A 25,367-nucleotide genomic window follows, 5' to 3' on the forward strand; every position below is an offset into this window, starting at 1 on the left:
CGGGAGGCGTTTCTCCTGCCCCGAAAGAGCATTAAAAAAAAAATAAAAAAAAATATGGCTGATAACTTGGACACGGTTCAAGTATGTTTGTGCACATACCAGCAGTTAAACTGATTTCTTCTACTATCTTATCTGTCCATTTCTGGTTTTAAAGGGGAGGAAGTTTGGCAGGCAAGTTACTCTTGGAATGCGCTCAGTAAACCATGGGCGAGAGAAGTGAAGAGCATAAATAGAAATAAGCATAGGTGCAGCAGCTGGGAGCCTGGCTGCTGCCTTCTATTCCTGGCTTTCCCCATGACTCACTTGGTGACCTTAGAAAGCCACTTCACCTCTCCCTGCTCCAGCTTTCTCACAGGCAAAATCACCCATGTCACAGGTCACCCCAGGTAGAGGGACCCAGCGTCCCCCAGCTGGGCATCCTTGGAGGAGAAGCCTCATCCTGCTCCCTCTGCCAGCCCCATGCCGTTCTGCTGTGCGGGGTCAGGGCATGGCAGACGTGGCGCCTCCGTGCCCGAGGGGGGCTGGCCACTGTAACCGAGTGCATTTTGTGAAGCTTTTTGGGATCCTTCAAGGAACGGAAAAGCACTATAACAAAACGTTGCTAATTATAGCGTGTCAGCGTGCACCACATTCCTGCTCTGGACAGAACTCTGCTATCAGCCAACTTAATTAGACATCACCTTTGGTAATTGTGGCCAAAGCACTGAGCAGAGCCAATTTGCTGCTCGCTCTCCATTTCTCCTTAGTCAAGACCAGTTCCTTGACAGTGACAGCTAGACCGTGAGACTGTTCCTCTGGGCTGTGTCTGCTCCTCTGCCCGTGCTCCCCAAATGGCTCTCTACTTTATTCCTGCCCGCCTGGAGCAGATTCCTGGGATGTTAATGCCGGATACAGCCCTGGCCTTGGACGGGCAGTCCCATGGCTGGAGCAGGATGGAGCTGCACTACTGCAGCAGGAACCTGCAAACACCCCAGGATGGGCCACTGGGCAAACAGACCCCGTTTTTTCAGGAAAGGCTTTTAGCGGTGTTTGGGAGCATCCCGCTCCGTACACCTCAACGCCGAGGCTTTGGCCACGGTGCGGTGCTGGGATGGGGGAAGGCTCAGTACTGCAGCAAAAGCCACAGAGCCCGCGTGCACTCGTGGCCCCTCTGCGCTCATCAGGACCAGCAGCAGCACAAAGACATCCTGGATCAATCTCATTTCTGTATAAAAACAGGAAACTGCCCCTCCCTTCGCCAAAACAGAGGAAGAGCTGCATGGCCTGTATCTGTGTCACCGAGAGAAGGGGCAGGGGAAGGATTCAAGACTGAGAAAAAATAAACCCTTTCCCTTCAGAAACTGCCTCCCACACTGGACCGAGCGATTTAAAGTAGGGGTGAGGTTCTTGCTTGTGACACTTTTACTTCTGTAATGCAAAACGTGCAGGGATGTCAAATAATACCGTCCCTCTATCCCATGTCCCTTACAGAAAGAAGAGGGGAAAGTGAGAAAACATCTATATTCCTACTTCTTGTCTTGATTCCCCTGCACTGAGGCGAAGCTACCACCGACAGATATAACTTAGGAACTGGCATCTAAGCCAGCGTTTCCTCAGCGCACAGCTCCCAGCTCTCCTTTACTCCATCATCTCACACCACCTTTGTGCGTCAGAGGAGTCACACAAAGGCAACGCTAGAAGATGAAAGAGGTGAAATATTTATTAGAAGACCCTGAAATTTTGAGGAACTTTTTAGAATAATTTGAGGGACTTGATGCATTGGGACAGAAGTCCAGGAATAGCCAGATGTTTCAGCTACCAAGTTAAATAAATTGTTTCCCAACTCGTGCAACAGCTTCAGCTACAGTAGATGGACCTTTGGTGCTCGCGGTGTAGAAGAGCCAGGGGAACAGGCAGGTTGGCCACGTGAGTTAGCCCAGGATCTTCCCAATGCAAATCCTGCAACTTGATTGTGTTTGCTCTGGAATTGCACTCACATAAATCAGGATGTAATCAAAGCTTTACCCCTTTCAGTGTCACCTGATCAATTAGAAATAGAGATTGTACGGTGTTAAACCAAAAAACCACAGACAAAAATTGTTACTCTGCATATAGAAGTCGTTCTCAGCTTAGCATGTATGTGAGAAACCTCAAAGTCATGAGCAGTTTTTCCTGACAATGAGTCCTTGCTGTGTTGAAACAGAAATATCAGAATGATATTTGTTCCCCCAGTCATAAGCATCATTTTCTTTGCCTGATGTTTGTAGCCATCAGGTCAGGTACACTTGTGCTTAGATGTGTCCACAGAGGAATCCAACCTGCAAATAAAGAACTGCAGCAGAAGTTGTGGTTTTGGTATTACTGCACAAGACTGAGATCGTGTGAGAAAAACACTTTCCAGTTCAGATGGAGGAAATGGAAAGCACAAAGATTCATTACTTTGCTATTCAACAGAACAGATTTCTAATGAACTGTGTCTACCAAACAATTTTGAGATGAGGAAGTGATGGAGATGCTTTTCACGCAAGTAGAATAAAAATCAGATAATGTAGTTCTCAGACTAGATCGCACAACCAAGAATATATTTTACATTCCCCTCTTGTGCAAAGTATTTTCATTATAGACACTTGACTTTGACTTCTCAAACCTTCCCCTCAAATACTCTCTTCCCATCTCTAATCCTGTACATCAGCTTCCTCCTGCAGCCGAAGAGCATAGACTTTCCACTAGTTCTCCACCATAGCAGCAGCAGCTGTTCCACCTGCCTGGGGACTTTGGTACAGAGACCAGACCAAACCATGCTCATTTTTACAGGTGGAAGGTCATTTTAAAAAGTCAGAGATGCTTTTGAACTACCACAGCAGATGTAGGTTGGAACAGACTGGCTTTGGTCTAACTTTTCCAACCCTCCATCTCGTGGTCAAGGAAAAGGCACAGCTGTCCAGATCTCCTCTGCCTGCCTTGATTTCAGCCAAAAGAGTACATGGAAAAGTCCAGCCACCTCAGTTTTGTCCTTGTTGTCACCACTTTCAACTTCTTTCTGACATACTTCATCACAACTGTTCAACCTGAACAGATTTCCCAGAGAAGTTCTGGATGGCTCATCCCTGGAAGTGTTCAAGGATGTTGGATGAGGCTTTGAACAACCTGGTCTAGTGGAGGGTGTCCAGGGGGGTTGGAACTAGATGATCTTTGAGGTCCCTTCCAATCCAAACCATTCTATGATTCTATAACCTTCTCCCAAACTGTGATGAGAGTTTGAGAGAAAGTTTGTAGATCACCGAGAGGCTCAGATGAAAACCGTGGTGGTGACATGGATCAGTGCACCCAAGGGCCCTGACAGCTTGCACCACTGGCAGCAGAGCTGATGATTCCCAGTGATTCCTTCAAGGAGGACATCTCGACAATACTAAGGGCAGGCTTTGGGGCTGCGGCACCTGAACTGCTCATAGTCCCTAGTCCAGCTGGCTAATGCCAGGACTAGCCCTTTTGGCTAAGGCTTCTGCTGAGCTCCTCCTCCCTGCCTGCACCCCCCAGCTTGGCACTAAAAAGCAAACAAAAACAGCTCTGTGAGCTGCACAATTTGCAGAATCTGGCTTTCAACAGGCTGGCGTCTCCTGAGGGACTGACCTGGGTGCCTGAGAGGGCACAAACTCTGCCTGAAGCTTTTCCCACGGTTTGGGCATCAGTCAAACGTCAGATCCGTGCGGATTCTCTAGTGTCTAAGAAGGTCTGACAGCATGTGTTGGTCTTTCTCACAGTTGCAGCCCTGGCAGGGGCTGCACTTACCCAGCGGTTTCTAAGTGCGGGAGCTGAGCTCTGTATCTCTGTCCGTTTTGGATAAAACTAGCCAAAGGGTTAAAAAGTTCTTAAAGAGAGGAATTTGGAAGAATATGAGTGCACTGATATACAATGTGATTGCACAAGCTCTGTTACATTAGGAAAACAAAATAATCGACCCTTTTCCCCCTAAACATGATAGGATTTATAGTTTATGTTGCTCCTGGTAGTGCAAAATCCCCTTCTAAACTTTGCTCCACAACCTGAGGAGAGTTACACTCCAGAACTTCACGTTTTTGCTTTATCTTCAAGCTTGAGTACCGGAGAGACAATCTTTACACTTCAGGCCTCCGTGAGAAAAATGTGACCACGACCAGAATGACTCTTGAGTCAGCATGTGAGCAGCCCCGGGGAGCCATGAGCTATGCAGCTTTGTAGCACACCTGACAGCTAAGGTAGAGATTAGCATGGGAAACATGGCTCCGACATTCCCTGGGAAGCTCTGGGGCCTTAGAAGAGCAAAAAAGGCTATAAAAGGTGCTCAGGTATTTCTCAAAAAGAAATAAATTAGCTGTGATGGGACTGCACAGCTCCAACCAGGTATTCTGCACAGACAGCTGTGCAACTGAGACACACCGGGTGGATTTACACCCCGGAGCAGGGCTGGTCTCTGGGGCAGCTCTGCCTCCTGCACCCACACGTGCCAGCTCTTTGCACGCACAGAACCTCGCCGTGTCCTGGGGCTGCCGTTGGCGGCCAGGAGATGCAGATGCAGGGACAGGATGAACATGACCTTTACAATCTCGGCGCTGACAAGCGCTTCCTTCGGGCTGACAGCTGAGCTGCTTCTCCTGTAACTGTAGTAGCTCAAGTGCTGATGCTTCCTCAGAGCTCCAGACCCAGGTGCATCTTTTTCAGTCGCTCCAGTCAAACTACTGCTGCTTGGAAAGGTTTAAAAGGCTCAGGTAGCCGGTGGGAGAAAGAGGCTTTTCTAAGAGAAAACATCTCAGCAGCCTCCATACATCCAGTTTCATTGCTCACCAGTCTCTCAAGGAACACACAAGCTGGAAACACCCTGGGAGAGCTCAGCCCGCTCTGCCGCACCAGTGAGGCCGGTATTGCCAAGCGCTTTGGAGATGGGTATTGAGCAACTGTCGGCAGGATTTCTCCATCGAATGGTGCTTTGCAGCCCCATCGGGAGCCTTGCTGTATCTCAGTCCTGACACAGGCTGACTCCTCTCACTCTCAGATATTCATCAAAAGAGCCTTACTGCTCCCTAGCACCCTACCTGGTGTTACTGGACTTCTCCTTGGGGAGGAAAACAAACTTTGCAGGTGCTTGCTGGCATAGAATCATAGAATCATAGAATCATAGAATGGTTTGGGTTGGAAGGGACCTTAAAGATCATCTAGATTCAACCCCCCTGCCATGGGCAGGGACACCTCCCACTACACCAGGTTGCTCAAAGCCTCATCCAGCCTGGCCTTGAACACTTCCAGGGATGGGGCAGCCACAGCTTCTCTGTGCAATTTGTACCAGTGCCTCACCACCCTCAGTGTGAAAAATTTCTTCCTTATATCCAATCTAAACCTCCCCTCTTTCAGTTTAAAGCCGTTGCCCCTTGTCCTGTCACTACACACCCTTGTTCAAAGTCCCTCTCCAGCTTTCCTGTAGCCCCTTTAGGTACTGGAAGGCTGCTATAAGATCACCCTGGAGCCTTCTCTTCTCCAGGCTGAACAGCCCCAACTCTCTCAGCCTGTCTCCATAGCAGAGGTGCTCCAGCCCTCGGATCATCTTTGCTGCCTCCTCTGGCCCCGCTCCAGCAGCTCCATGTCCTTCTTGTGTTGGGGACCCCAGAGCTGAACGCAGCACTGCAGGGGGGGGTCTCATGAGAGTAGAGAGGCAGAATCCCCTCCCTCGACCTGCTGCCCACGCTGCTCTGGATGCAGCCCTGGATACAGCTGGCTTTCTGGGCTGCCAGCGCACGTTGCCAGCTCACGTTGATCTTCTCTTCAACCAACACCCCCAAGTCCTTCTCCTCCGGGCTGCTCTCCATCCATTCTCCACCCATCCTCTGCTTGTGCTTTGTGCTTCACTCGCAGTTCCCCGCTGCCCACGCTCTCCACGCAGACCTCACCTCCGCTCACCCAGCGCTCTCTTAACGGCAACACCGTTAATTAAAGAAAACACCCAGCGAGAGCCCTGCTCCGTGCTCTCAGGGCACGCGCTCTCCCTTCGGAAATACCTAGCGGGTACCAAACGGATGCGGCATCAGCACCTAACAGGATGATGCCCCGGCTGCCCAGGTGCTCCTATACTGAAGCTGCTCTGCAAAACGCCCTTATCCTCGGCCGGGAGAGCGACGGGGACCGAGCCGGGGCCCCGGTGGGGCCCCGGCTCGGTCCCCGTCGCTCTCCCGGCGGAGTCGGGCGGCACCTTCGGGCGGATCCCGCTACTGCATCGCCGGGCGCGGGGGCTGGAAACCCTCCGGAGCCGGCAAAGGATTTGGGTGGGAGAGCCTGGGGAATGCGTTAACAGCTTGGAGAGCAGCCGGAGAAGCTGCTACGGGACCGGTATAGGGTGAAGTCGGGGCGGGGGGTGTGGGGGGGCAGCACTTTTGCCACCGACTGTCACCATTCGGCGCAGAAATGGCTCGAGTGAGGCTGTCGCTGCCCTTCTTGGTGTCTCCAAGAGCAGGCAGGATGCTGCTTGTCCTTCCCAAGGAGCTCCTGCTCCAGTCCTGGCTTCACAGCCCAGGCTGGCACCCGGCGAAAGCAGCTTTTCCGAACTCCAAGCCGAATGGGAGCAGGGATCCTGGCTCTTTATTGCTAGAAAAGATGTGTTTCCCTCCCCATTGTCTGCATGTTTCAAGAAGGGGGTGTAGGCCCAGCTAGAAGCACAAACTGCTGCGAGTTTCGCTATTCATCTTTCAGAGCTCCAAATATTTTCTCCCAATCCACACTTTCTTTTTAAAAAGGTGACTTCTTTTAAACCAAGCACCCACGGTCTTTTCACCACCCAAAGGGACGGACTGGCTCGAGAATCACAAAGAACCACAAGCCCAAACGTTCATGGAGATTTCTAAAAATCCCAAACACACACTGCAAAGCAGTTCCTGGAGGTGTGGGAGCCTTTACGGGCATTTGGGAGCTTCCAGTAAAATGAACCACTACAGCAAAGCAGAGAGCTGGCAGCCTGCTCGCATGGCAGGAGGGAGCAGCCTGGCAGCACCGGAGCTGCTCCAAAGATTTGGAAAAGTTGCAATGGGAGGAAGGACCTTGCTTTGTCCGCAGAGGTCCTTGGGCAGATGCTCCCTGGGCAAACGCCTTGTAGCTCTCACTGGAGTGGGTAAAAAAGGGGAAAATTGGGCATATTGGAAAGAGCAGGTTGAAATGGCGGGAGGCAGAGTGGGTGCTGCGCGCAGGGGCCGGGGGGCTCAGCTCGGAGACGCCGCTGGCACGGTCGGTGTCGGTGTTTTCGGTCATATGTAGGGGCCTGATTTAAACATGTTCCCCACGTAGCAGAGTGCACATCTCCAGGATTGAACTAGACAGTGGTTTGATCATTGTCTCTCCCAGGGAAATGGGTTTTAATGAGGTTTTAAATAATAAAGTGGGATAATTTCCTTGGCTGGCAAGATCATTAAATTTTTATGCCTCCTTTCTCTCCCAAAGTTTTATCACCCTTTATTTTTAGTGATGCACAATCCCTCCTTTTGAAAAAAATAGAAAAATAAAAAAAAAAAATAAAAAACAAAACCAGAGAAACCACTGATTTCAGGAGAGCCACTCCTGGGCAGGGACACTCAGCCGGGAAGCAGGCCTGGGGGCAGCTCCACAGGCTGCCCGGCCCCACGTGCCAGGGGTGGGCGAGGACCCCACTGGGGAAGAGGGACCTCCGGTGCTGGCACAGGGTGTCAGTATTGGGTGCTGGGTGCTGATGGAGGGTGCTGGTATTGAGTGCAGGGCACTGGTGCTTGGTGCTGGTGCCGGGTGCCCATACTGGGCACTGGTGCAGGGCGCCAATATTGGGTACTGGGTGCTGGTGCCAGGTGCCAGTATGGGGTGCATGGTGCTGGGTGCCAACACTGGGTGTATGGTGGCAGTACTGGGTGCCAGTATTGGGTGCATGGTGCTGGTGCATGATGCTAGTGCTGGATGCCAGTACTGGGTGCCTGGTGCTGGTTCTGGGTGCCAGTACTGGGTGCCTGGTGCTGGGTGCCAGTACTGGGTGCCTGGTGCTGGTGCTTGCCGCATGCAGTAGGTGCTGCTGCAGGGTGCCGATGCTGGGTGCCCATGCCGGGTGCTGGGCGCTGGGTGCGTGTGTGTGTGTGTGTGTGTGTGCGTGTGTTTTGACGTGAGGAAGTGCCAAAGCTGCAATTGCTTTAGGAAGTCAATCGCAGGGGCCGGGGGACGCGTGCGCAGTGCAGCCGCTCGGCTCCGCTCCGCTCCCGCTGCCTCTCCCTCTCCCTCCTCTCCCTCTCCCCCCGGTGCCGAGCCCGGAGGCAGCGCAGAGGCGGTGGCCGGGGGGCAGCGGGGCAGCGGCGGCCGCGGACGGGGCTGCGCGGCGGCGGCGCGGATGCCCGGCCCGTGAGTACCCCCCGCGCCCCGGCTCGGGGCCGCCGCCGCCCACGGGATGCCGCGGGGCGGGGAGGGGAAGGGAGGGGAGGGGAGGGGGGTGGGGGGGGTGGGAAGGACGGGGACACGGGCCCATCGCCCCCTCTCGCGCCCCGTGCCCAGCCCAGCCTCCCTCCCCGCCGGCTGCGGGCGGACCCCGCTTTGCACGGCCCCCCCCTCCCCGTCCCTTTGCACGCTCCCCTCTGCATGCGCCCCCCGCCCCGGGCATCCCCCTCCTGCACCTTTCCTCCCCCGCCCCGGGCACGCACCGAGCACCGCGGAGCGCCGGGGTTGATGGAGAGGTGGGTCGGGCTGGGTCTGTGTGTCTGGGTGTGCGTCCGTGTGTCCGGCTGCTGCCTGTCAGCAGCCCCGGGGGCGAGGGCTGGGGAGGGGGCAGCGAGATGCTCCGTGGGGACCGGCCGGCGGGGCGGGGGGACTCCGAGCACCGAGCGGGGGGGGGGGGAAGGGGAGGGGGGACCTCCCCGCCGCATCACCCCGGGGGAGGGCAGGGCTCCTGCGAGGAGGAGGAGGATGGAGGGGGAAGGAGGGGGGCACCTTCCAGCCACAGGGCCGGCTGCACCGGGGATTGCCCAGCCCAGGGGGAGAACTTGCAGGGAGGATCCCCCCCCGCCAGAGGCCTCCCCCGTTCGGGGCAGCCCTGGCCCTCCGTGCACCCACAGGTGGGTGCCAGGGTGGCCATAGAGCATCCACACGCCCGCTCGGCCAAGCAGGCTGCCCGTGCGGCTCCCCGTGCCCCCGATGCAAAGGGATGCCATGGATTGTCGTGGAGAGCAGCAGCAATGGGGAGCTCTGACCTGGCCAGGGAGGTTGGCTGGGGTCAGAGTGACGACAGACTTCGGTCCCCGCTGGGTCCTCCAGCAGTGGCACGGCCAAAGGGTTGGGCGGAGAGACCTGGCTTGGTGGTGTCCGGGATGCAGCTCTCCCCCGTAGGGACATGCCATCCAACTGTTGCCCAACATGAGCCCAGCGTCCGTCGTGGGATGCCGCGACTCGGAGCCACGTCCCTGTGGCCGAGGGATGGAGAGGGTCAGGAGCGGCTGCCAGAGCCGCTCCACGTGTGGATCACGGTGCGTCTCTGGGCACGGAGAGGTTCCCCCGGGAAGCTCCCTCTCCCCGCTGCTTCCATGAGGCTGCTCTGGCGCGGATCCATGGCCTTATTTAAGAAACTAAACAAAAGTGTTAAGTGAGTGGGAGGGATTTCCCTGCCGCGAGGGGAGTTCATTCCCTTCTGGATGCGTCTCCACCATCGCCGTCGATAGAGACGCTCGTCCCGTGCCACGCTGGATGAGCGGAGCCCGTGGCGTTTGCTGGCCTGGTGGATATCGTTTTCTTTGGGAAAACGGGTCGCCCCAGTGGGCACATATTTCAGAATATCTCCCAAGGGAGAGTGCCACATCAGATTTCCCTACAAGGATTTTAGCTCCTCCGCGTCAGCCCTTCCCCACAAATGACTCAAGCCGCTAATCAAAATACAGTCGTGTTCTTCAGCGATTAAACAAACTCCACCTCACAAGATTATAGTGGAGAAGCAGAAATTTAGTGACACGAATCTATCTCAGTCAGGGTGCGGGTGCCCATTTCAATATTGTTATTAAAAAAAAAAAAAAAAAGAAGGAACCGAAGGCAGATAATCAGATAATGCAACTGAAACCCAGAGAAAGTCAGGGAGAAAAATACCTTGGCAGAGTAATTAATGCTGAGTCTGCCCGAGGTGCGGGAGCAGCACATCTCTGCCGCCTCCCCGAGCGCATCCTCTCCTGGCTTTGCTTCTCCCTGGTTGTAGTCTCATTTTTGGGCTGGACTTGGGCTGCAGCATCTTGAGTTTCAGCTGGGCTCGTGCCAAGGGGGCTGGTGGGCTCAGTGCTCGGGGCTCTTCCCTGCCAGCAACAGGTCTGGAGCGGCCAAGCAGCCGCCGTGTCGCTCCTCGACCTCTGCGGAGCGTGGGCTCCGGCTGCTGTGGCTTTTCCTCTTTTTTCCCAAATTTTTATCCTCTGGATAAAATTATTTTGGCAAGTCAGCTCAAGAGGAGGTAAGAGCCACACTCGGCGCCGGCACCACTCCTGAGCCATCCCGTGGGCTTTTCCCTGCCTTTCCCTTCCAGCTCCTGGGGCCGGTTTCTTGCACCAACCCCCCGGCCATGCCCGAGCACCCCGAAAGCAGAGCAGCAGCAGTGGCAGCGCGAGGCTGGGAGGCATCGCTGCCTCCGTGCCACCGCTCCCGGGGTTCGGCGCTTTGGGCTCTCGCCTGGAATAACAGCGGCTTCCGGGTGTGCCCGTGCCCACGGCCTCCGCCGAGACTTCCTATTACTCAGTTCCTTGTTCGTCTCTGCACATCTCTCTGTGTCTTTCCATTACAACAGTTCTTCAGAGTGGGGTGGATCGGAAGCTGGTTGTTTCTATACATTATTTCATAGCCACCTCTTAATTTGGGGGAGGGAAAAGATTCCAGACATTATCACCGGTTGTTTTCATCCCCCAACATATGACAACGTGGTTTTCCCCCATGGGAGGACGGGATGGGGGAAGTGTCCGACATCTTCTGTGGTGTAAGAGGGGAAGAAACTGAACTCGCCAGCTCGTGGGGATTCCGACAACCCCGTGGCAGACCAGGAAGCTGCTTTGCGGTGGCCGTCACTGCCCCTGCTCCAGCCGGCTCAGGGAACGGGCATCCGGCCCCGCAGCATCTCCCTTTCCATACCGTCCTGCACCCAGTGCCACCTGAGCCTCATCCGGCTCGTTTCCATCAGTGCTGGGCTCAACCAGCCCATTTCTTTCCCCAGCTGCTTCGCCACGAGTTGCCCCGTGCAGCACAGGGAGGGTGACCTGCAGAAAATCCCGCATCCTTGCTGCTGCCGCCGTGCAACCGCAGCATTGAGCCGCAGCGTTGTTTGCAGCAAATAACTCCCTCGGCCGGCTCTCCCCACGGTGCCCACGAGGGTCAGGACACCCCTAACTTTTCACGGGGATCGGACATCCATGAGCCATGGGGTGAGACCCCTGTGCACCCTCCCAGCCCGCCCAGGTGCTGCGTGGGGCCTGGGGACACAGGACCTGGTGGCTTTGGGGTAAAACCACAGTGAAGGCAAAATCGTGGCTCTTGCTGGGTCCAAAGCACCGTGTGAAACAAGGCAGCAACCCCTGGGTTTTGACTGACCCTTCGCCCTTCTGCAAAAGCCCTCTCTGGGAGCACGGAGAATTATTTTATTTCTGTTATTTTTGGCTGGAAATCCACTGGGTTCCTTCTTCGGGGGGGACCGGTGGCAGGGACCTCCTGCCTGTGACTTCCCCCTCCCCAGCCGCTGGGGTGGGCACGGAGGGTGATGCCACAGCCCAACCCCACTGGCTCCTCCGGATCCGTGGGACCTCGGCCATCCGGGATGAGTTTATGGGGAGAGGCAGGGAGCTCTCCGCCTCTCGCCCGTCTTGCAAACCTCCTGCCTTTGGCCATTTCATGGAAGCAGAGATTGAACCAGGGCGAGGGTGGAGCAGCAACAACAGGGAAAACACCACCACAGTCCTTTGGGGTTCAGCTTTAACGTTCACCTTAGACATGGAAAAAAGGGGGTTTCCTGCCAGCAGGAAAATGTGTGGTAGAGTTTTATACCAAGCCGCCCTTCCAGTTCTCCAGCCGCGTGGAAAGAGCCTCGGTTGACCTTTGGAGGGCTCTTTGCTCAGACTGTGAAGACCCGCTGGGTTTGGGGGCCCGGCTTCGCCACGCTCCACACTTGCTTGTCAGTGCTTGCCCGCTCCAGAGGCAGAAATGCCCCGGAGCCTCCGATGTCCCCGCGCGTGGCTGTGCCTCTGAGCACAGGGCACAGGCTGTGGGTGCACAGGGTGCCCGCGCCCGGAGCCGGATTTACCGGCTGGTTCAGTATAGAGGGGGTCAGGGAACCAGCAAAGGGGTTTGGGGTAAAGGGTTTGGGTTTTCCCATTGCTCCCCCTCCTGCAGGCGTGAACCCAGCGGGGCCCAAAGTCGTTTCCTCCGGCAGAAGGCGAATGCCCAAGCAGCGTTTCAGTGCAAAGGGCAGGAGAAGAGCAAACAGGTACATATTGGTGTTAGCGGGCAGGAACCCCGGAAAGGGAAGGGAAAGCTTTAAGCTAGGCTTGGAAAACAAGAAAAAAACATGGAAGGATGCTGCCTGTCGGTCTGGTGGGGGTTTCACCACGAGGAGGGAGCTCGCAAAGGGGATTTGGGGCCAGGGCAATGTATTGCTGTGATGGTGGTGGCAGGTGAGCTGCTGTGTGCTGGTGATACAGCCGAGCCCCGCAGCATCCGTGGGCTCGAGGAAGGGCATCGCCGTGGCCGGTCACATCAGGGTTCTCACTGAGATCCCAGCACGGGCCAGTATTGTGATCTGAGCCCAGAACGCCTGCGGTGGGCACCCACCCATGGTCAGGCTCCTCCTGCCCCAGCTGTCTCCCACAGTGCTGCGTACAGGGCTCATCTGTGTCCCTTGGGATGCTCCAGAGCTGGGACAGGGCATCAGGTCACCAAATCCCCCCTGCCTTGCGTGTTTGCCCACAGGAGGACTCCTGCAGAGTCCTGCTAAACCCTTGCTGGTTTAGCATTGGACCAAAGTTTGACATGGGAGGGAGTTTTCTTACTGGTGCAAGCAGAAGCTCAGCTCTGCAAGCTCTGGACCCGTGGTGGCATTGGGTCTGGGGCAGAGGGGCCAGCCCTGTGTGCTCAGCAGCAAAGCATGACGTCTGCCTGATGCCAGACCCCAAAAGGCATCCATCAGGGCTGGCAGCGTGCAGGCAGCGGGGCTGGTGCTGCCCAGGTGAATAAACCATGGTGGGCAAATGTCCCTGGGGTGCAGCGTTTTGGGGTGGTCCCTCATTCCCAGCCCTCCTCGTGCTGGCGTGGCCCTGGCCTGGCCAGTCCCACCGCTGGTTGCACTGGCTGCCGGGCTCAGCCCTGCCCTGACCACATCAATGGGGCGCGGGGCCACGCTGCGGGCAGGGAGTGTGGCTGGGGAGCAGGGCCAGACCTGTCCTTGGCACAGCCGGACCCACCTCCCGCCCATGCTGGCTCAGGCTCCCAGTCCTCCTCCCTGTGCCCGGCTGGCTCTCGGGATGCAGCTGGCGGGGTTTGTTTCTTGTTGGGGCTGGGGAGAAAATTGCCCCTCGGCTGCTTCGGGGAGCGCTCGGAGCCGCGGTAAGCGACCCCTTTGATCCAGCGTTTCCTGGTGATGCAGAGTCCCTCCTTCTCACCCCAGTCCTGGGTTGATTCTCTGTCTGGTTCCTCATTTCCTTCGAAGGGGTAATTCCTTGTCTTCTTATCCTCGGTCCAGTTCTATACCCCGAATTACCGCTAAAGCCCCCTCCCCTGCCCTGTGGTCCCCCGGGGACATGGTGCTGCCCGCACTGGCGTGCGCTGGGATAGTGACAAGCAGGTCCTGTGCTGGCAGCACCCCGTGGACAAGGAGCATCCCGCAACCCACCCAGCTCAGCTCTCACCCCGGCCACATCGATGCCATATCCCTGCTTTTCCTCTTCCCTTCCCTCCCGTCAGCTGCCGGGCTCGGTCCGTGCGGTTCAGCCCCTGCTGAGTATTGATTACCGTGATCTTTCTTCTCCTTTGGCACGGATCATTACCAAATGCTTAATAGGAGTCTGCCTTAACGCCGCCGCGATACCTCTACTAATAGAAACATAATTGTCAGGGCTTGCCTTATTAAATCCCCCAGCTGATTGTCGCGGGTGCTATTTTTACGCTATGAAATAATTAACTCCGTTTCTGTGCAAGAGCTGGGGCCGGAGGGGAGGGTGCTGGCAGCGCTGTGCCCATCGTGCCGCCTGGCAGCTCGTGGTGGATGTCTCAGCCATGGTGGCTGCACCAGGACAGAGCCGTGGGTCCGCTCGCCTCTTTCCAGCGGGTGCTGGAGAGGTTCCTGCGGTCCTTTCGGGAGGGCTCGTGGTGGGGTTTGGCTTGGAGGATGCTCAGTGCAGAAATACACCGCGGCTGCAGGTGGGGAGAGGGGCAGGGAGCAGAGGAGCCGGCTGGGCTGGAGAAGGACCCTGGCATCATCCTCTTCCCGGCAGCAGAGGTGCCCACGGGGCTGTCGGCCCTCACGGTGCGAAGGACTTGGGAGGTGCTGGGACATGCTGCGGCATCTCCCGGTTCCCATCACTGGGACCTGCCTTTCCAGTCTCAAGGGATGGCAGAAAAACCACTGCCGGGCAGAGGAGCTCCCCCAAAAGGCATCTGCACGCTGACAGCACCACGTGCGCGGGCACATCTGCCAGCGTTATCGGCGACACGCGCTCGGCGCAGCAACAGGGATGCAGCCACGTGAGCACCATCACCTCCTCATCCCGGTGGGACCAGGGCAGCGACCCGGCTGGTGCCCGGGACCCCTGGCACCTCCGTGGTGGTAGCACCCTGCCCTGTCCCTGCAGAGTGGTGGGACTCGAGCTTCGCCTCTTCAGTCTTTTTCTAACAGATTGCTAAAGGAGCCGGGGGGAAAGGCGGCTCTAAAAATAGCTCCTAAAACTTCCTGCGCCGCTGGCAGGTGGCTGGGGCAGGCTGCGGGGGCGGGCGGCAGCTGTGGGGCTCGGCGGCGGTGCCCGCCCGTGGGGTAACCCCGGCAGAGCGGGGCCCGGGGGGTGCCCGTCCCCCACCGCTGGTTGCCCTCGGTGGCCGGTTGCAGCCAGATTTGGCAGAGGTCGGAGGTGATGGGTTCCTCCTGGGAGGAAGGCAGGAGGACGGCGGGAAGCTGCAGGCTGGGCTCAGCCCTTGTTAGACACCGGAGAATCCAGCGTGGCCGTGCGGGCGGCCGGGGCTGCCGAGCTCCGCTCACGCCGAGCCGGCATGGCCGGGCTGCAGGTGATGGGCGTTGTGCCCTCCCGGCTTTGACCCATAAAATACAAAAGGAAGGTCCCGTCTGGGGCTGGAGGCATCCGGGAATAAAAATATCCTTGGTGCCAGTGCGTGCCCTGAAACCGGCGAGCTGGGGGTGCTGGGGGCTGCCCTGGGGGATGGTGGGCACCTCTCGGAGCTGGCCCTGCCCGCCAGCGGCAAAGGGAATCCTGGAAAACCATGTGGAAAATCAATGAGGTTCAGGTGGCTGGAGAAACAGCGGTGCCGGCGGCTGAGGATGGCAGCGATGGGTGCCAAAGCAGAGGGCGACTTTTGGGTGCTGGGGGGTTTCCATTCAGACTGGGTGGGCTTGGGGGCGGCGGCACTGTGGCCGTGTTGGTTTTTGGGTGCCGGGCTATGTGACGTTGGGAAGAGGAGAGAACAGCTCGGCGTCCCCGCGGAAGGCGAGGGAAGAGGCTGTGCCAAGAGGGCACTGGGCCGCGCCGGTAACGGGCACTTGCCGTGGCTGGGCACCTGGCCCAGCCCTGAAGCCCCGGGGCAGTGTGCAGGGGGTGCTGGCATCCCCCAGCTCCCTCTTTTCCCCTTTTCTCCCGTTTCCACCTTTCGGGAGCCCACACGAGCGAGGGAGCAGCCGCCAGCAGAGCCCACAAACCGGTGTTGGTCACTGCTGCAGTGCCAGGGCCAGAGCCCCCTCTGCCCACAGCGGTGCCGAGGGCAAATTTCATCAAGGAAAAGGAGGTTGGGTGTCTGATTTCTCTCTTTTTTTTTTTTCCTGAAGAGGAAAAAAAACCAACCAACTTTGTTTGTGAGTCACTCTTGGCCGAGGGAGCCAGGCTTCGCGGGCTGGCACATCCCCACGTCGCAGCTCTGACTCAGCCCACCCCCAGCCACCGGGCTCCGTCCCTCGCTGCCCACCTCGCTGCCGGCATCCTGGCTCCGCGGGCAGCGCCGGAGGCACCTGCGGCACAACCCAGCCCAAAAGCACCATCCCCTGGACGCAGCCATGGCTGGGCACCGGGCACCGCTTCGGGGACGTATCCTGCCCATCGCTTCTCGGGAAAGCTGCACTGGCTGCTTCCTTGGCCACGGGGCTGTTCCAGCACCGGTGTGCCCAGGCTGTGTCTGAGGTGCCCAGCTGTAGCTGGCACCGCAGCGGGTGCCAGTCTATGCCAGGGAAGCCTTGGCTTGGCTGCCCTTGTGCCTGCGGCAGCTGCTGGATGCATCCAAGGGGTGGGAAGCAGGAGCACGACCCGGCTTGGCCGCCGGCGGGGCTCACTCTGCCCGGCTCATGCCCTGCCGGGGCAGCCGGCCCCGCGGCGGAACGGCGAGGAGAGCAGCCGGGCCCTGCCGGGGCTTTCCCAAAAAAGGTCTGAACTCTTCGGTTGAGTTTGCCACTTCCCTTACCACTCCCTTTCCTGTGAGAGGATGTGTTCGGCCGCTTTTCTTTTCTCTTTCTCTCTTCGTTTCTCTCCCACCTCCCTGACCTCAGACCCGGCGGTCCTGGCGATGCCGCACACCCCCTAAGCCAGCCGGGGTCACCCTGGCTGGCACCCGCCGCCGCCGCCGCCACGATGGCCAGGCTGCAGGTACGGATGCACCGGCAGCTCTCCCGCACCCCCTGGGTCCTCCTGCCAGCCACGGCACGGGGTCGGGTGGGCACACCGGGGGCTTGGCACAGAGGGTGTCCCCGCACTGGGGTGGGCACTGGTTTGTGCCGCGCTCTGCAGAGCTGGGGTGGGCTGGAGGGGGATGTCGCGCTGCTCCAGGCATCGCTCGGGGAGAGCAGGGTGCATGGAGGGGTGCTGTTCCCATCGCTGGTGTCACCCATCACCTTGGCTTTGCCCATGCGGGCACCCCGATGCCACGACTCCTGCTGTAGCTGGCACAGGGCAATTTTAGCGACCGCTTTGCCCAGGGCGAGCAGGGCACACGGATGCTTCGTGTGCAGCTGCGCAGGACAGGGCTGACCCTGTGCCCAGCTGGGAGCGGCCCAGTGGAAGGGGAGGTTTCCCTTTGAAAGGGATTTTGGGCAGCGTTGGCTTGTCTGGTTGCGTGGGGGGGTCCCTCTCTATTTGGGGAGAGGACGGGGCGGCCCCCAGCGGGGACATCACAGGCACGTGAGCTGGCGCAGCCTGGGGACACCCAGCACGTGGGAACTCCTGGGCTGGGTGCTGCAGCCGCTGGGCACCAGGCAGGGCTGGCGAGGGCTCACGGGGGGCTCAGGGAGCTCACGGGGTTCGGGTAAGGGCAGTTTTTGAGGCGCCTCTTCTCTCTGTTGGGGAAACGTCCCCTTTTTGTCAGCCTTCCTCTTTTCGCAACCTCGCACGCGCGCCCTCGCCTTCCCTCCGGCGCTCGTAGGCTCCACCGCGCGCCGGGACTTCCTTATCCGCCGGCCCTGGCAGCCCCGCAGCGATGCCCGGCCCTGGGGCAGCCGGAAACGGCCCCACGGCACGCAGCCCCCGCCGGTGGGGTGGGGTGCTATGGAGGCGTGAAGGGTGGGGAAACCAACCATGCAAATCCAGAGCACACCGGCATCGCCGGTTGGTGCAAATCCAGAGCACACCAGAACACACCGGCGTTGCCTTTCGATGCAAATCCGGAGCACGCTGGCATTGCTTTTTGGTGCCAGGGGGGTGTTTGCAGCCTCACACCACCCTTGTCTCCCCATCCCCCTCGGTGCAGCCCGTGCAATGAGATGGCCCCGGGTGGGTGCCGCAGCACCCAGGATGGGCAGGGAGCTGATCCTGCCTCCTGGCCGGGTGCTGAGTGCCCCCTGCGGACGCGGGGACAGGATGCTCCGTGCTGGGGATGCTGCTGTCCCGCTGCCTCGCTGGGGCATTTCGGCTCAGCCCAGTGCAGGTCTGCTCGGACCGAGGTCAAGCACCGGCTGCAGAAGCCTGGGCATCCCCCCGGAGTGATGCCATGCGCTGTCCCCTCGTCCCTGTCCCTTGGCCACCCCAAAACCACCTGCTCCGCACCCCAGGGCCATGGCAGAGCTGGGACCCCCTTTGCTTCGAGGCAGGGTTTTCCCAGCCTCCTGGTTTTCCTCCTGCTCGCCCCGTTCCCACAGCCTTGTCACCATTTGCCATAATTAGTGCCACAGCCCCACTGGGAGCCGTGCCCAGAGCTGAGCTCCCCCCACACCCCTGTGGGGCTGCAGCCCCCCAGCAGCCCTGGGCACGGCAGCATGGCCGTGGCACTGTGGGGTGAGCGGGCTTGGCAGCGAGATGGCGCTGGGGTGGGCAGGGGGAAGAGCGGTTGCTGGGAGTGGGAGATGGTCGGGCCGGGGGATCCGATGGGAAGGGAAGAAATTGGGGGGTTAAAGGGACGGAGGGCAGCGGGGTGCGAGAGGGAGCGGAGCCGGCTGCGAGGTGGGTGACAAGGTCACAGCCGTCCTGCCAGCACTTGGGGCTAAAAATAGGGACAATTGGGAGCGAAAAGCAGACTCTCCTTTTTCGTTCCTGCGGGAGCGATGGGAGCCAGCGGGAGGGTGTGCCAGGGCTCGGGTGAGGAGCTCGCGGGAAGTGCTGCCAGGGGCCGTGCTGGGGATTGGGAGGGGGCTGCACCCACTGGGGCAGATCTTGGGGATCTGGGAAGAACCCTGTCCCCAGCTGGAACGAACATCCTGGCTCCATCCCGCTCGCTGAGTCCGTGCGGGACTCAAACCCGGAGTGCTGAGACCTGGCGCAGCTCGAGACAGGGATGCTGGGGCTGGGGCGGCTGGGGGGCTCTCCCTGCCTGCTGCCCCCCGCTCCTCTTCCTTCCTTCTGCCAGAGGAAGGACTGTGATTGCTGCCCGCCGCCCTCGGCAGGGCACAGGGAGGCAGAGCTGGCTGTGACCACATCCTTACCACCGCCCCGCGCGGAGGTGGGCACTGAGCCCCGGCACCTGGCACCGCTCCTGCCCTGGAGCATCCCTGCTCCGGGCTCGACGGGTGCTGCAGGCAGGGACAGGCAGGGACAGGCAAGGACAGGCAGGGACAGGCAGGGACAGGCAGGGACAGACAGGGACAGGCAGGGACAGGCCTGTGGGCATCATGGGGACCATTCTGCAACAGCGGTGCAGAGCGCTGGGCTCGGCCAACACTTGGGACGGGGCGAGTTTTGGTTTGATGCCGGGAGCTGTGATAACTCCCCCCCCCCCCCCACGCTGTTTCCTTCCACTCACATGATGCCGTGGAGCAGCTCTGACTTCCCCATCCCGGGCCCGAACACGCCGGGAGGTTCTGGCTCTGTGCACCCCTGGCCATGCCCATATCTTCTCCACAGCACGGGCACGGCCAGGGGTGCACAGGTGGGTGCTGCTGCCCGCAGGGCTCAGCGGCACCGCCAAAGCCGGGGGGTCCCAGGCGATGCGTGGGGCTGGCAGAGCATCTGCCGCTGTGTCCCCCCTTCTCCTTTCCTTCCTGCTTCCTTTTCTTGCACCCGTTCTCTGCCTGCCATGCCCCAGTTTGCCACCACTAAAGCTTTTGCTGGCACGGCGCAGCCCCCCCAGAGCTGCTGGAAGCTGGGGGGGTCCCTCTGCGAAGGTAACGGGGTGCCGCTCCTCTCCCTCCCCGCAGGCTCCGTCCAGGAGGCGGCAGGGACGTTAGCCGGGGGGTCTCGGCAGCACGGCTCACCCGCGGGCTGGGGGGAGCGGAGAGCAGCACAGGAGCCCCCGAAGCACGACCCAACCCCGTCCACCGTGTATGAGGCTGGGACGCAGGTGAGGGGGTGACCATCCCGGGGCTGGCGGCGGGGCGGGATGGCAAGTGGGAGCCAAAACGGAATCACGGCAAGTCACTGCATGGGGGTCCCCCGTTTGCCCCCCAGTGCTTGCACGGGGAGGGGATGACTGGCAGCTGCACGCTCACCCTCTCCCTGCCCTCTTGCCTTCCAGTACGCAGGACCCGCGTCCGCAGAGACACCCCTTCCGATTGTCCCGGCATGAGACTTCTCCGACAACGGTGCAACCCGCCAGCAACCACCGCCCCAACGCCTGCTGCTTCTGCTGGTGCTGCTGCTGCAGTTGCTCATGGTACGTCCCACCCCCCCCCGCCCCAGCCCAAGGATCCTGCAGGGGCCGGCGAGCATCACCCACCCACCCCCCCCCATTATCTTCTGATGTTCAAGGGTCCCATAAGCGGGGGAGACGCAGGATCCTCCGTGCTTTGTGCGGCACCAAGTGCTTGGATGCGGCTGCTGTCCCAGCACGGGTTCAAGGGAGGTGGGTTCCCACCCCCTGGGTGCTCTGCCGAGCTGCCTGACCTCCGTTCCTTGCAACTCGCCCTTCCTGGGCACGCGGCCGCTTGCCTGCGGCTGCACCTCCCATCCTCTCTGAGGATCCCCGGCTCCTCGTCCTCTGGATAACCCACATCTTGGAGAGCCCGTCTGCTCTTCTCCATCCTCAGCATCTGCCCACTCCGAGATTGCTGATGGCTCCGGACCACCAGCAGCGCTGGGCTCGGAGGAGCAGCAAATCCCAGAGCTGAGCCCAGCACCGATGCCTCAGCCCCATCCCTCGTGTGTCCCTGCGGCTCCGTCTCGTTTCCTCACATTGGCAAGGCAGTGAGGGTGCTGAGCGGGCACCTCGCAGCCTGCCCCGAACATCCCCCCCCAACACCTCCCTCTTGGTGGCATCCGGCTGTGGGCAAAGTGACCCATCCCTGTGTCCCTCCTCCACCTCTGCAAGAGCCCGTGAGCGGAGCTGGGATAGAAATCCCTCCTGTATCTCGCTCCCAGAGCAAGCAGTGACCGGTGCCAACCATCCTGGGGCTCGGCCATGCCAGGCAGTGAGCCCTGGCAGCAGCGACGTGCCCACAGCTTCGCCCACCCCGGCCACCCAGGGGAGAAGTTTGCACATTTAATCTTGTGCGAGCTGCAAGGGACAGTGTCGCAAGCAGGAAACGCTGCGGTTGGCGCCGCCGAAATTCAGGGGCCCGAGGGAAGTTGGCTGGAGGCTGTTCCCCCCTTGTGCCACCGGCACCACCGGGGGCGAGGGATGGGGCTCAGGGGACACCAGCAGCCCCCAGCCCCAGCGCCACCATCCCACACTCAGCTTCCAGGCTGGACAAGTGCTGGGGTGTCCCGGGAGTGCAGGATCTGGCCCTTGGCATTTCCCCATCTACCCTGGCCACCGGCTTCCTGGACAAGCCGGGGCCATCACCAGCTGGAGATGGTGATAACTGGTCGTGGCGGCCGAGCGCAGCGCGGTGCTGAGCCCCGATAGCCGCAGCCCTGGGCCCCACAGCTGCCCCCATTTATTTATTTATGGGTGTTTATTCCTGGTGGTTCATGACGGCTTTGCCATGGGCTGAGCCGGCACTGACCTCTGCCAGCTGCCACTGCCCAGCCCCACGGCTGCTCCAGCTCCAGCTCGGCCCTGGCACGTGTCCTGGGCAGCAGAGTGGGGCCGGTGCCACGGCAGTGCCCGAGCACAGGGAACACCCTTGCGTGATGACAGCAAAATTGCACAAGGGAGCCTGGGTGCTGCCGGGGCGGCGGATGCCAGGGTGGGCAGAGTGCTGCTGCAGCCAGGGAGGAGATGGATTGGGGGGTGCTGGTCCCTGCAGAGGAGATTCAGTGGCTGCGGCCAGTCGAGGGGTCAAGGTGGGGGGTCTGGGTGCATCCCCAACACCCCTGACTACCTTTCCATCTCCCCGTTAGGAACGAGGACCGGGAGCGAGCATGGAGGGCGTCCCGGGAGACCAAACTGGAGACCATCCCAAACTGTGAAGCGTGGTGAGTGCAGAGGCAGCGCTGCAGGGGTGGTGGCTGGGGGGACCAGCATGGCACAGCACGGCATGGCACCCACTGCCACCTTCTAGGGCAGCCAGCCCCACATCTTCCCTGCTGGTGCATACACAGGGAGTGGGATCGGGGTGCCAGGACTCAGGGGTTCCTGGTCCTGCTTCCAGCAGCGTGTCCCTGGTTCCCACTGAGAAATAGGGAGCCCAGAGCCACACTTCTGGCCCTTGGACCCCCTGCAAAGGGAAACTGAGGCACACAAGGACCTCAGCAGCTTCCAGGCAACATCCCAAGGGCAGAGCCTCATCCTGTAGGCACCCTGCTTCAGGGATGCCCTGCTCTGAGCACCCATTCCCTAGGGGATGAGTACATCCCCCTGTGTGCAGTCCAGCCATGGGTGCTCTCTGCAGCGCCTGGTGCAGCAGGTTAGGGGTCAGATGTGCTAATTAGCCACTGATAATTGCTGATCCTGCCCTGCTGGAGCAGGTAATGAGCATTTGCCAGGGAGTAGCCTCCCTCCCTCCCCCAGCTGTGACGGGTGATGGACCCATGTCGATGTCGGTCTCTCTCTGGCTGGGGCTTGGCACGGGAAGGGATTCTGCTTCTTTCTACGTTTGTGCAAAGCCAGCACCAAAATACGTCTCAGCTTGGGAAATTCAGGAAAGCCAAGCCCACGCTCCAGCCCGGCTGAGCGGAGCGGGGACAGGCCCTGTGAGCGAGCTCCTAAAGTCTCCGTAATAACCAGAGCCCACAGGATCAGCCTCGGCGTTCGGGCACGGTCCCTCCAGGATGGGACCAGGGATGGGCACGGCAGGAGGGATGCAGTGAGGACCCCTGGTCCTCCCCAGCTGGCCGTAACGCTGTCCCCTTGTCTTCCTCGTGGCCACCTGGCAGCACCAAACCCACGCCGGAGGAGGTGCGGGGCTGGGCACAGTCCTTCGACAAGCTGATGAAGAGCCCGGCGGGTCGCAACGTCTTCCGGGAGTTCTTGCGGACTGAGTACAGCGAGGAGAACATGCTCTTCTGGCTGGCGTGCGAGGAGCTCAAAACCGAGTGCAACAAGCACACCATCGATGAGAAGGCCAGGATGATCTACGAGGACTACATCTCCATCCTCTCACCCAAGGAGGTGCGGGGCAGAGCCCCTCCTGTGGCTCTCGGGGAGGTGGCTCAGGCTAAAATGGGGCTGGGGGGTGTTTTTTAGGGAAAGGGCTGTGTCTGGGGTGCTGCTGCAGCCCTGCGGCAGTCTGGGGATGGGGTGGGTGGGTGGGGATGGGTTTGGCAGGGTAATGGGTTTGCTTCATGCTTGCAGACGGTGGTGGGGAGGGCATCGCCAGCCCCCCAAAACCCCCAGGGTGCAGCCGGCAGCGGGTCCCCAGGTCGGGTTGTGCTGCGGGGCCGAAACCTCACGAGGGCACCAGTGGGCTGAGATGCCGCATCCCGGCTCCCTGCATCCCCAGAGCCGGGACACCAGGGTGGGAGCACCCCGACCCACCTCCCTGTGCCCAGCGAGGGGACACGGGGAGGACCCGGAGACCTCCTTGCAACCCCCTCCAAAACCCCCTGGCTCCGGTGCAAATATCCTCCGGGATGGAGCACAACCGCGGTCTCCCCGCATCTGGCCACGTCAATACCCAATTTCTCACACAGGGGTGGGTGCTGGGGCTGGGGGGGGTTGAGGGACCCCTGGTGACAAACCCCTGTTTCTCTCCCTGCTGCCCAGGTGAGCCTGGACTCGCGGGTACGGGAGGTCATCAACCGGAAGATGCAGGAGCCGTCCTCGCACACGTTCGACGACGCGCAGCTCCAGATCTACACGCTCATGCACAGAGACTCCTACCCTCGCTTCCTGAACTCTGCCATATACAAATCGCTGCTCCAGAGCGTCTCCCGCTCATCCTCGGAATCCTAAGGGCGCCCACCAGCCGTGGGGACGCTGGCAGGGACACAGCGACCCGGGGGGGGCTCAGTGCCTCCTCCCCTCTGCCGCCCTCCCTGCCAGCCCCACAAGTTTTTAGCTTTTTACCGATGAACCGTCACCCTGGTTTCTGGGCCACCCTCCAGGACTGTCCCCGGGGCTGGTGGCACTGTGGCAGCACGGCCCAGGCCGGCTCGTACTACTGAACCCCTGCCCCGTCCCCGCCGCTGGCCGGAGCGAGCCGGGGGAGCTCGTGGGAGCGCCCGGGCCGGGCTCCCCCTGCACCCTGTTTTGAAGAGGTCACTTTATCCCCTCTCCACCACACCAGGGGACACAGCACGTCCCCATTTCCCACCTGAGACCCAGTTGGGGACTGGGTTAGGGTTTTTTTTTGGGGTGGGAGGGGGGGTGAGGTCGATTGTTGTTGGATTTTGTTTGGGGTTTTTTTGACCTTTTTATTTTAAATTCTTTTTTTTTTGTTGTTGGCTTTTATTGAGGGGCTTGACGGGTGGGAGGGGGGGTTTGACAAGCGTCTCTGTACATATAAAAACTCGTCAGGTTTACATCGCTCCGTCTGTTTGAAGTGGCCCATGGAGCAGGGGGCAGCGCTGCTGCCCAGTTTGTATTCCCGGAGGATCCAGGGGGCAGCGCTGCTGCCCAGTTTGTATTCCCGGAGGATCCAGGGGGCAGCTCCAGGGCTGGCTGGAGCAGAGGGCAGGCAGCCCCACTAAGGTCTCAGCCCCCCATCTCTGAAGCTGTCTGACTTCAGAGGGGCCAGAAGGGACAGTGGGGCCATGAGGATGTGCTCAGAGGTGGGCAGGGGGTACCCTACAGCTGCGTCCACCAGTCCCCAGCGCACACGTCAGCACTGGTGCAGCCCCGGGACACCACACGCTTGTCACCCCAAACCCAGAGCATCCTGCATCCCCTGTTCATGGACCTCAGGGAAGGGGAAAACACAACCTGCAAGCACCAGGACCCCAAAAGCAAAGGCTCCCGGGGGGCCCACACCTGCCCCACCAGCGGGGAGAAGCCCACAGGGCTCTGCCCCTGTGCCCCAGGCACAGCTTGGCACCAAGCAGCGGGCGGGCAGGACTCCACGCAGGATGGGAAATGGCACAGGGATGATATTCTCTATGTGTGTATTTTTGTATGGCGTGAGGAATGGTTCACTGGAGCCCCGGCACCCAGAATGAAAACATTTCTGCCAGCAGCCCCGTCCCCTACGCCGAAATGAAGCCAACACCAGGGTCGTGCCAAGGCCAGGGTCCTGCCACCCAGCACCAACCTCTGCTTTTCCTGACCCAGAACAGCCCACAGTTTCCTATTTATCTACCCCTTCCCCTCTTTTCTCTCTCTATCCCATTCGAAGGGGGGGGGGGAAAGAAAGAACACTGGTTCTTTTTATTGAAGATATTTTTTAAACAAACAAAGAAAAATTCTCTCGGCTTTTTTGTTTGTTTGTTTGTTTCCTAGTGGCACAACTGGGTGGAAATTCATGTCAG

General features: G+C 59.8%; 1 protein-coding gene across 1 annotated transcript; it reads left to right on the forward strand.

Moving 5' to 3' along the window:
- The first annotated feature begins 19,860 nt into the window (after positions 1 to 19,860).
- Positions 19,861 to 24,124, forward strand: RGS19 (regulator of G protein signaling 19). Its single transcript, XM_086622857.1, has 5 exons — positions 19,861 to 19,923; positions 20,098 to 20,235; positions 21,864 to 21,938; positions 22,839 to 23,073; positions 23,668 to 24,124. Exons 1-5 carry the CDS (start codon positions 19,907 to 19,909, stop codon positions 23,854 to 23,856), a joined length of 654 nt encoding a protein of 217 aa, XP_086478983.1. The 5' UTR covers positions 19,861 to 19,906; the 3' UTR covers positions 23,857 to 24,124.
- Positions 24,125 to 25,367: the final 1,243 nt, after the last annotated feature.

This window comes from Tauraco erythrolophus, chromosome 18 (assembly GCF_009769465.1).
Source record: "Tauraco erythrolophus isolate bTauEry1 chromosome 18, bTauEry1.pri, whole genome shotgun sequence".
In the NCBI taxonomy this organism is placed as follows: Eukaryota; Metazoa; Chordata; class Aves; order Musophagiformes; family Musophagidae; genus Tauraco; species Tauraco erythrolophus.

Excerpts from the sequence above, each read along its gene's own strand:
- RGS19 (XM_086622857.1), top strand. Across the intron at positions 20,236-21,863 it reads TGCTGCTGCAGTTGCTCATG|GAACGAGGACCGGGAGCGAG; the intron begins GTACGTCCCACC and ends TCTCCCCGTTAG. Across the intron at positions 23,074-23,667 it reads CCATCCTCTCACCCAAGGAG|GTGAGCCTGGACTCGCGGGT; the intron begins GTGCGGGGCAGA and ends CCTGCTGCCCAG.